Source organism: Gavialis gangeticus, unplaced genomic scaffold, assembly GCF_001723915.1.
Source record: "Gavialis gangeticus isolate Ggan-Ray unplaced genomic scaffold, GavGan_comp1, whole genome shotgun sequence".
Taxonomy (NCBI): Eukaryota; Metazoa; Chordata; order Crocodylia; family Gavialidae; genus Gavialis; species Gavialis gangeticus.
The window spans coordinates 2,966,549-2,978,418 of NW_017729014.1; the positions used below are offsets into that span (position 1 = coordinate 2,966,549).

Below are 11,870 nucleotides of genomic sequence, written 5' to 3' on the forward strand. Positions count from 1 at the left end.
GGGGGGGCAGGCTGCAGCCACTCCATAATTCACTGTAGCCCCCTCCTACTGCTGCCCCCTGCCCCAAGTGCAGTCCTGGCTCAGCCCCTCCACCAGGCAGAGCCTGGCGTTGCCCCAGCCCCAGCTTGCAGCAGCAGCTCACTGTCACCCTGCACGCAGATCCAGGGGCATATGCCTCCCCATGCCCACCCAGGGTGTGTGCAGCAGTGGGAGTGCTGCCCCTCCCCACGTGGACAAGCCTTTTACGGCTCCATCCTGCACCCCACCCTGGCTGTGCAGCGCTTGCCCCTGCTCCAACTCCACTCCCTCCCTCACTGCTGGGGCCTCAATCTACCCCCCATCCCCATGCCCTCAGAACGGATTTACCAGCCAGACCTGGCTGATCTCAATGCTGCCAGGTGCGCTCCTGGCTGCCTGCGTGCTGAGCTGCGATTGCATGCATGCACGGGGCATTTATCGGCAACATTATAGGCCACATCAGCCAAAAAAAGCCGGTTGCTAATACTGTCAATTTTCCTTATATCGGTGCTGATCTGATATGGGACCAATGTATCAGTGCACCTCTAATATATTTAAATCGTAAGTCAGTTATAGGTACGCATAAGTTAAATTGCACTGTCCACAATACATTACACCATTGACTTATACCAATTGTTGACAAGTTATCTGATTTGGATTCTTTGCGACACATTGAATATTATCTTCACTTAGAGTATAGACCGGAGCCCACAGTCAGATGGAGTTTTTTTTCCATTGCATTTGAGCATGTCCATTGCATTCTGGTAGCATGGGCTCACATGTGCAGTTTTAGCATCAAGGTCTATTAGACAAGAATCCAGAAATCTGATCAAGTTAGATTCAACTGATGGATTGGAGGTTGACCCAAAGGAGGAAAGGGAGAGATGTTAATACTCCTACTTAGATGAGGAAGTAAATCTCCTGGCTTCCTTTGAAAGCCTTGCCACCTGAAGAAAAAAAGAACATCTTGGCTCGCTTGAGAGTCCTTTAGGAGGACTTAATTAAAATAAATCAGGAAGGACAGAATGACTTTCAGACCAGTAAAATGAATCAACATTTACAAGACAGGAAGGAGGCAAGGGAAAAAACAGATCACTGTGTGGTACAATCTTAGCCAACCTGAAGAGCTAGTTACTCTCCCTCTTATCCAACCTGAAGAACTAGTTACTAAGAGGTCCAGGTTAATTACCCTTTGCAAGAGTAATATTGAGGAACCAATTCATTGCCAGGAGCTTAACAGAAGAGATAATGTTTCTATATTACTTGACAATAGAAAACATAGCAGCATCTAGGTCTAACTTTATAGAAACCAGATTGCTTCTTTCCTTCTTTTAAACTTCTCCACACGGCCTGCCTCCGCTGCGATGCCTAAAAATCACTTCCATTTGGTACTGGTCAGGCACATGAGGAATGTGATTGTGCTTTTCTATTCAGCTTTGTTAATTTTATGACCTTTTCTTCCCAACTTCCCCTGCCATATGTGTGCACCATGTAGACTGTAACTAATTTGGGGGTTGGGACCGTCGTCTTAATTACATGTCTGGACAGTGCCCAGCACAACAGAGCCTTAACCCTCTGTGACTATCTTTGTAATATAAGTTTTTAATATACCATCACTTGAATATTTGTGAAAAGCAAAAGCAGCAGGAGAGACATGAATGTGGCTGGAGATATTGAGTGACCACCCAGTTAATGGCTTAAGTTTATTGCTACTGAAGAATTCAATATCTTCCATGTTTCAGCGGTGTTGGTTGTAGCTGTGTTGATTTAAGGACATAGGCAGATAAGATTCTTGGAATAAGTGTGATATATTTTATTAGAAAAACTAAATAGTTGGAAAAATTGTTCTTTGCAAACTTTTGGGCACGAACACCCTTCTTCAAGAGTAGGGAGATTCTGCTGTTGTTTTGAGTTCTCCTGGATGGAATAGAAGTCAATATGCAGAATGCTGCTCTGTGCAAATGCATATGCGTAGCAGTGAGGATCAGAGGCTGTAAGAGACAGGTAGGTGGGAGGGTAGGAGGGAAAGGGGGGAATGTTGACCTGGTAATAGAATAGAATGTAGCTGGTAAAACGTAGAGAGGTTATGTGGGGTTATCGGACGGCAGGAAAGTTATAATGTGCCATAAATCCAATGTCTATATTTAGTCTATGGTTTTTTGTATCCAGTAGATTTATGAAGTGAAGTTTATAGGCTCATCTATGAAAGATGGTTTGTAAATTCCCTTTGAGGATTAGAACTGAGAGATTGGAGAGAGAGCGGTTGTCTTGTGAGAAGTGTGCACCCACAGGTAATTGGGTATTCTTGTCTTTGATAGATTTTTGATGTGCGTTCATTCTGGTACGCAGGTGTCTGCTGCGTGCCAGAATGATGGTACTACATATTTTCCATCAGGGTATTTAGTGCACTGGATGAGATGTATTACATTTCTGGAGGTGCAGGTGTAAGAGCCAGGAATGGTAATGGCTCTGTTGTGGAGTGTAGTTGTTGTGGGATTAATGGAGATGTGTTGGCAGGTTTTACATTTTTTGTCCCGGCATAGTCTCGATTCATATATGTGTTTTGGGCTGTAGGAAGTTTGCTTCTGGTGATGAGATTGGCAAGGTTTGCTGCTTATTTAACGGCTAGGATGGGTGGTTCTGGGAAGATCTCTTTAAGGTTTGGGTCTTCTTCCAGTATGCATTGCAATTGTTTGAGGATTTTCCGTATAGGTTCCAGGGAAAGATGGTATGTCATAACTAACAGTGTGCAATTCGTGAGGATTTTCTTTTTGTATTGCAGCAATTCCGCATGTGGTATCCGGGTGGTTCTTTTGGAAGTGCAATCTATCTCTCTGGAGGAGTGTCCTTGTTGAGTGAAAGCCCTTTTGAAATTTGTGAGGTGACGATTGTGGGTGTTCTCCTCAGTGCAAATTCGGTGGTATTGGAGGGGCTGTCTGTAAATTGGTTTTTTCAGTGTGTTTAGGGTGGTTGCTGGTTCTGTGCAAATATGTATGTTGGTCCATGGGTTTCTTGTATATGGTGGTTTGTATTTTACCAGTCTGGATACTGATCCTAGTGTCTAAAAGGAAATGTTGGTGCTGGAGTATTCAAGAGAGAGTCTGATGGAGGGGTGATGCTTATTGATTTTGTGTTGGAAATCAATCAGAGATTGCAGGTTTTTGGTCCAAATGATGAAGAGGGCATCTATATATCTTAAGTATACCATGGCTTTGATGGTGCAGTTCTTATGGCATTTTTCTTCCAGGTGGTCCATAAAAAGGCTGGCATGTTGTTGGGGCCATTTTGATGCCCAGAGCTGTGCCTGTGGTCTGGAGGAAGTGTTGGTTATTGAAAGTGAAGTTGTTGCGTGTGAGGATGAAGTGTGTAAGTTTAGTAGTATCTTTAGGTTTGTATTCTGAGTTGTAATCTTGTTCTTGTAGATATGTAAGGCAGGTTTGGATGCTATCCTGGTGTGGGAAGTTGGTATATAAGCTGGTAACATCCATGGTGGCTAGGAGGGTATTGCTGGGAAGGCGGTCTGTATTTTTAAGTTTTTGTAGAAAGTCTTTTTTGTCTTGGACAAAACTCGCTCTTTGGGTGACAAGAGGTTTTAGGATGGATTTGATGAAACCTGATATTTCCTCAGGGTTCCATGGTTGGATATTATAGGTCTGCCTGGGTTCCCTTGTTTGTAGATTTTAGGGAGCATCTAAAAAGTCCCTGAGTTGGGTATGGGTAGGGATCAAGTTCTGTAGTTTTTCTTGTAGTTCAGATGAAAATGATTTAATGGTGGTTTTGAGTTTTAAGGTGAAAAAAGGAGTTGGATCTTCCTCTAATTTTTCACAGTAGGTGATGTCAGAGAATTGTCTATTGGCTTCTTTTATGTAGTCTTCATAGTTAAGGATAACTGTAGCTTCTTCTTTATCTGCTGGTTTTATTACTATTTGGTTGCTAGGTCTTAGAGATTCTATGGCCTTCCTGTCTGAGAGGGAGAGGTTGTTATGGTGGCATTTATTGTTGATTATTTCATGAAAAATTTAACCCCCAAAACCCCCAAAAATCAGATTGGACACATCACAGTGGATGAAATGCAAACCTTGACTGCTATATTGATGGCTTGAGGGAAAGAATGAACAAGGAAATGATCAACAGTAAAAGAGGTCTTCCCAAACCCACTTGTCCTAGCCTTTAAACAAGCACTGAACCTCACAAATCTCATCACCAGAAGCAAACTTTCTATGGCCCAAAACACACAAATGGATCCAGACCATACTGGAACAAGAAATATAAAACCTGACAACACATCTCCACCACTCCCACAATAGCTACATCCCACAACAGAACCATTGCCATTCCTGGATATTACACCTGCACCTACAGAAATGAAATATATCTCTTCCAGTGCACTAAATGCTCTGATGGAAAATATGTGGGAGAAACCAAACAACAACTGTGTACCAGAATAAATGCACATTGAAAATCCATCAAAGACAAAAATACCCAATTACCTGTAGGTGCACACTTCTCACAAGACAACCACTCTCTCTCCAATCTCTCAGTTCTAATCCTCAAAGGGAATTTACAAAACACCTTTTGTAGATGAGCCTACAAACTTCACTTCATAAATCTACTGGATACAAAAAATCATGGGCTAAATATAGGTATTGTATTTATAGCACAATATAACTTGCCTGCCATCTGATAACTGCAGGTAACCTGTCTGCATTTTACCAGCTACATTCTATCACCAGGTCAACATTTCTCCCTTCCTCCCCAGCTACCTGTCTCACACCTATTGTCTCCCATTGCCTCTGATCTTCACTGCCATGCCTTTGCATTTTCACAGACCTGCATTTTGCATATTGGTTTCTATTCCAACCAAAAGAACACAGAACAACAGCAGACTCTTCCTATGCCTGAAGAATGTGTTTTTGCCTGAAAGTTTGCAATGAACAGTTTTTCTAACTATTTAGTTGGTCTAATAAAAGATATCACGTTTACCCAAAGAACCTTGTCTGGCTACTGAAGAGAAACAGTCAAAAGAAAATGTCCTTCTCTTCTTTTTGAGAACACACTTGGTTTTTTGCTGTTGTTCATAACAGTCCTTACCATTTTAATATCAATGTTTCTTCATTCTTGATTTCCTTATGGATGCAGCTTCATTTCTGGGTACGTTTGGGATTGGAAACTGCTAAATCTCCCATTTGGTGTGTGTGTGTTCTTGTATTCCAGAGAGCACTGGAAGGTTTAGCTGGAGTTGAATACCAGCTCCGCATGACCCTCTTTGACATCACATATCGCCATTTTTTTGGGAGAACCTGGAAAAGCAGCACCAGGCCCCTGAAGGATTTCCCAGGACAGCCACCCAGAGCCAGTTTCAATGAGGTAGGACTCAACCAGAAATCACAGATGATCTCAGTATACTCTCTCAGTTGCACAGAGCAATGTGAATGAATATAGATACCTAAAATGCTTGGGACATCAGCTGGATTTAAACCATAGGTTATGTCAAAGAGACAGCCCATGCTGCAGCCCACTCACTGCTTCTGCAATTGTGCTACATGCATTATAACTCCCAGGTGAAACCAACACAGGAGGGGAATCTCCAACATGGCAAAGAAGGATACTTTTGACTCAGCTGGTAGAACCTGCTCCCTGCTTATATATCAGGTAGTGGCATGGGCTCAGAGCCGGCCTTCCATGAACTCTGAAGCTGTACTGGTTATGTTGGGCAGATATTAGAGCAAGTAAATCATGTGTTTCAGAGCATAAGCAGGCCTTTGGTGTCCTGAGATGGCTTGTTTGTGGACGTTAATGTCGATGAAGGGAATGGCAAGCTTGCCCCCTTGCTGGGTGTCTGCATCGGTGTGAATTTAGCCATATGCCAGATATCTAGTATTGTAACAGCAGAGTTCTATTTAGTAATAAGAAAAGTCACTTGAACATATACATCCCTCTAGATTTAGGAAGACCTGGAGATGAATATCTGAAATGAAGTGTTCTAAGCATGACATGAAGCACAGGCATCCAGAGATCAGGCTACTGAATAACCTATTGTAAATAACACCCTGTGCATGCCAATGGCACTGTATAAACTATGAATAATAATAATAGTACTGTATCAGAAGGCTCATGTCTCTGAATGTTAGAGTATAAAAGGGGCTGCTTTTCTCATAAATCACACAGGAATCTGAAAGGGCTCCTTCGGAGTGTAACATTAATCTGCCAGGTGTCATTGAAATGCTAATGGGAGAGCTCTTCTTCCCTTCACAACATAAATCCCATGCACTTTTATTGATATCGCAATAAACAGTTAAGCATCAGCTTCATTTTAGACCAGCCTTTGCTTCCTCAGTGCACGCAGGAGCTTCTGCTGGTCTCTCCCTGTACTGCTTCCTTAGGGTTCAGTAAACAAAGGACAGGTAGGTTGGACTGGGAGGGGAGATGCTGAACACTCTCTGCCCTCCTTTGTATATGAGGCAAAGGGGAGCGGTCTAAGGCAGAGGAGGGCTTTGCAAAATTCATCATGGCTCATTTCTGGTTATGGGTCTGCTTCCCTAGTCTCACCTGCTGTGAATCATAGAGTTTTCCATTCTCAGTATCATTTCTTTTGAGATGAGATGATGGGGTTCAGTTCTATCAGCTTCCATAATTAACACAAGGAGCTGCCTGGGCTACTGCTGGCAGAAGCTGGGAATCTCTAGTTTGTTGCAAGATTCTGTATCAAAATCTCACTTCAAATAAGTAAGTCCTCCTTTTTAACAGACAGAAACCTTGCTAAGCAAGAGAAATTACATCTGGTTCCAGGCAATACAAAAGCACTTTCATCATACAGGATGACCAGAGATTACTGCACAAACTAATGCTTTCCTGGAATACAGCAACTCAGAGTAACTCAGTTATTATGGAGGCATTTAATGAGCTAAAAGCACATAATACAGATGACTAATTAGAGAATGCAGTTACTATGAAATGGAATTATTTTGAGGATAAATCCTAAAAGTAGCAAAATGACACAGGGTAGGACACATGTATGTGTTATATGGTAGATTGGGCTATTTTAAACAACATTGGGTGAAACATTAGGAAACAGAGAAGACTCCTTCACTTGTTTAGTTTGTCTAAAAATCAAGCCATCTCTGATGCTATTTTTTATGGTCTAGTGCTTAAAATGTAGTATGGCCACCATCCCATAGCACCAAGCATTATGCTTGCTAGTTATCTTCTTTCCAGAGGCACTGGAAATCCAGAGCTTTGGTTGTACTCCATGGGAGCTCTGAAAACTTGGTGCTTCTGATTATCAAGCCCTAAATGTTTGCAGGGTCTAGTCTAGTGATACTCTTTCTCCTGTCGTGCATATTTTCTCTATTAAGACTTCTATGGGCAGTTCATTTATCAGCATTCGGATGCCTTTCATCCTTCTGCTAACTATGCTTTCATTCATTTATTTTTATACATTTAGAACAATAGCAATTTTTATAGAATGATGACGAATTGGATATGACCATGATTTGTCTTAGATGTGGTCCATTAGGATGCAGTTACATCTCAATTGTGTTGAATTAGTTTGAATTCCAATTCAGAAGACAGGTCTTTTGTTAATCCCAAATCTGGGTAACGGATATAACTAATGACTAGAAATTTTTTTTTGTTACATGTAGTGCTTGAGATGTGACAGCAGAGGGCAGTGTTACTCTAGGAATGAAGAGGGGTCTTGATGACATCTCAGGCATTGCGCCTTTTTCTTATTACCTTAACATTCATAATTGATTTAAAAAACAGGATTTTGTACAGTTTTAATCAACTAAAGAAAACCTCTTCTCCATCTTATATATGAGAGAAAAGCTTGGGATTTGTGGCAGATTTTTACAGGTGTGTATGGAGTAGCAATCTGATTGTCCTACTCTGAATAATTGTTGCATTTGTGCTAAGATAAAAGGGAAGGAGAAAACAAATCCCTGCATTTTGGACACTGAGCTGAACTAAGATTTAGCCTCTGTGTTCCTAAAGCTTCTAATTTTAACTTTTGTTCAATTTAATGATAAATAAACAGTGTCAAGGGTACAATTCAGCATAGATTCAAAGCCAACTGCATTTATTTATGAGTATATCAGCAGCATTAGACAAGTTATATTATTGGCATATGCATTCCTTCCCTGGGTCTTTTAATAATTAATCAACTAGTGGAGATTTTTTTTTAACTAAAAAGTATAACAGAAGCCAACATCATACAGAACTGAAAGCTACATGAACACTGTTATATGCTGCAAATGCTTTTTGTCAAGATAACCATAAAATAAGTAGCATTTACGAACTGAGCATATATCAAATAACAAATTATGCGTACATGTAAGTTATGTGCAAAATAACTAGTATTAACCCAGACTTAATTTTGCAAGCTCTGATATTCAAGCAATTGATTTCACAGCTGTAAAGTTTTCCCCAGAGCAGAAAGCAAGTGTTATCACATATTCTAGGTACTTTCTAGTTTGCAATAGCAATGCACGTGTAACACAGTATCTTATGGTTCTAGGTATACTCTGCACTAATTTTGAGCAGGAAGACTATGGCTGCACTAAAATCTTGTTAACATTGTGGCCAACATCTTAATTGTTTAATTTTGTCACCCTCAAATGCTTGGTTTCATGTACCCAGATTTGCCTCACTTTTTGGATTTAGTTTTTCAAGTTTTTAGGAGTGGGGGGCATGTAGAAGGGCTATGCACCCTCTCGTGTTTTTACATCATTTGGTGAGCATGTTTTCCAAATCCAGAAGGACAGGAAGTCACTGTTTTCAGAGGCCTGGAATTGAGGACTTGGAAGAGAGTGAAGCAAGCTGTAGTAGAAAGATGGGGTGAGCTCTCTGCTGGTGTGAGTTGTTAGTGCTCCACCATCTGAGGACCAGTCCAAAGGGGTTAATTTATTAACTGCAGAGCTTTCTCCAGTGGCCTTCCCCAAGTGGTTACTGTGTTTTTCTGTGTATAATGAAGACACACAAAAGAAAGTTGTGGGCATAGCAATACAGTGTCACCCAGAGACACTATGGAAGCATCTAGACTAGAGATCCTAGACATGGAAGAAGCCGGGAGCATATTAGTACATCTCTTTGTGATCAGCATAAAGGAAATAGCTGAAACCATAGTAGCTACTGAGGTCACCCAGGGCGCTTGTGTTGCAAGAGAAAAAGGAGGAGACGAATGCTACTGCTCTTGTACTTGTCACTCTTACTGTAAGTCCTTCTATAGCTTTGCCCCTCCTCTGCTTCAACATTTCAGCATTCTGTAGTGTCCATCAGTGACTCCATAAACCAAAAGGGCCAGGTTCAGTGCCTGCTCATCACCTCTGACAAATGGGTCTCATGCATTATAAATGAAGGGAAGAAAATGGAAGCTGTCTGGGAAGCTGAACAAATTACCCATTGTCTTGAGCACCCTGGGTGACCAGAGGCGGCAGCTGTGGGGTTTTGTTCTTTTGTAGCGGTCTAGTTATTGATTGTCCATGTGGTATCCTCTGGAAGAGCAATCTCATTTTTCTGTGTGATTAGTAACAGGCTTAGTGTTCATCTTTGCTTCTTTTCTTAAATTAAAAGCTATATAGACATGTATGACGAGATGCAGAAGGCAAGTAGCATTGCAGGACAAACAATGTGAAAGGAGAAACTGCTGGTTTGACAGGTCACTAATTAATATTGATAAAGTTTGCTGTTTAGGGAGGTTAGGTTGCTTCTTAATACCTCTAATAGCAAATTGGAACAGAATAAAGATTTCTAGAAGGGGATGTGAGCTAATTCATAGCAGGCCATAAGTCTGCACAGAGCTTAAATGAGCTTCTCAGTCAAAAAATGTCATTGAGTGCTTATGGTTGATTATGCTAGTCCTGTTGAAAAATGAAAGTATAGCACACGGGCTAAACATCCTGGGCGCCTATACATGAGTGCCAAGGCTGCTTCGACATGCTGGAATTACAGCATGTTGCAGCAGACTTGATTAATTGAGTCTGCTGGAGCGCGAGCAGTTGCTGTGCTCCAGCAGTCTTCTGCATCTCGTCTATCAGCGTTCCTGTGCTTAAAAATTGTGGTTGGGGTGCTTGAACTAAAGCTCATTGGGCAAGCTTTAGTTCAAGTGCCCGTACTGCCATTTTCAAGCATGGGGATGCTGATACACAAGACATGGCAGCGCCTTAATTAGAGTGGCTCTTGGAGCCTCTCTAATTAAAGCACCGTACATGCTTAAGAGCATGTGTAAAAGTGCTCTTTGTATCTTTCTCTGTGTGTGCACATGTGTGCGTAAGATACAGGCTATAGAATGGAGTTATTTAAATGATTGACAAATCTGATTGTCCAGTCATGGTGCACAACTGTCAAATAGAGATAGTAATGTTGGGCGAGTGAAATCCTCCCCCATTCTGTTGCATGCAAGAATCCTTTAGAAGAAATTTGCTAAGTCTGATCTGAAGCTTCTAATCATGAAATTCTAACTGGCAAATACAGTTTTTTTGTATCATAGTATATTTTCCCCAAGGAACACTTGCAAACCCTTATTCATAGCCACTGCTGAACTGTCTCAGGAAACCATTAGATACTTTTAGAAGGTGAATGACAATATTTTAGCTCAGAAACAATAAACGTGCCAGTGCCAGCCAGAATGTTAGTGGATGCCAGTTTGCTGGCTGCTGGTTTTGGATCCTTCATGGAAGCCAGGCAGTTCCACATCAGCTTTTCAAATGAGGTAGAATACAAGCTATGACCAGAAAAGCAGTAGTGTTAATTAGCAATAGGAGGCCTGATCGGTGGGCCTAGTGATACAAGTAGATATCTTTCCACTGATTTTATTGAGTTGTGGGTTAGCCCTCTGGTGTGCATGCACTTGGACTGCATGTCTTTTCCCCTGCCCTTTAGAGATTTGGGTCTTGGCTTTCCCACGGCACAGGTTTTACTGTTGCTTATAAGGAGTAAAGGAATCCCCTGTGGTTTAGTGGTAGAATCCTTGTATACTGCACAGGAGTCCTGGGTTCAATTCCTGGATGCTTATACAACTATAGCCATGGAGGTACCAAATATCTGGACTCAGTCTGGCCTTTGGATTCTGTCTCAGTGGCCTAAATGCAGGGATGGAAAGTCTAGGCAGACTCCACTCCTCCAAAAAAACCCAACTCCTGCCTAGGCATATGCATCAAAGGTCTGGGTGACATCTCATGGATACACCATGATCCAGAAAGTTCAATGGTTGCCAAACAAGGAGCAACTCCCAATTTACATGGGGATGAAGTAGGTGAGAATCAGTTTACACTTCTGTGGGGTAACTTCTGAGCTCTTGGCCCCATGAGGTAATTGCTCCTTACTTTTTTCCCTAGCATTTTTATCCAGTGTTCCAGGCAGTTGAAGTATGACAATCTCAAGGTGACCTTTAATTGGGAAGATTATTGCTGCTTTATAGCAGAAATGAAAGGAGGGGACTGTGTTATTAAAGCTGTTATTAGCATTTAAGGAGATGGTGGTAAACTTAGTTTTACAACTGGTCTACTTTAACAGCTTCCTGGTCCTTTGCAAACCAAAGCATTATTCTCTCTCAGTCCAGCCACCTGTCAGCAGTTAGCAGGCATTATTTCATCATTTTGCAATAAAAGATAATAGAATAACGATTTATTTCCCCAGGATGATGTTTTAATGTCTCTCTCCGTTATCCCTTCCTGACAGTCTATGATTACAGTAAATGTTGTCTCTGCGACACCATGATAATGACTCCTTAATAGAAAGATTAACCTGGCTTAAATAATGTCACTCCTTGCCCCCTCCTTGCTTCCCTGGACCTCTTGCTCCATATCATACTCTCAATCTTTGTGGATTACTCCCTTCTGCATCAGTGCAGATGG

General features: G+C 41.5%; 1 protein-coding gene across 6 annotated transcripts in view; it reads left to right on the forward strand.

Annotated features, from left to right (window-relative positions):
* Positions 1 to 11,870, forward strand: part of NPHP4 (nephrocystin 4) — a 148,664-nt gene that overhangs the window by 13,573 nt on the left and 123,221 nt on the right. For all 6 annotated transcript variants that reach the window (XM_019511611.1, XM_019511610.1, XM_019511614.1 and 3 more), the window contains exon 4: positions 5,233 to 5,385. In XM_019511611.1, coding sequence (XP_019367156.1) covers positions 5,233 to 5,385 — 153 coding nt within the window. The remainder of the gene's footprint in view (positions 1 to 5,232; positions 5,386 to 11,870) is intronic.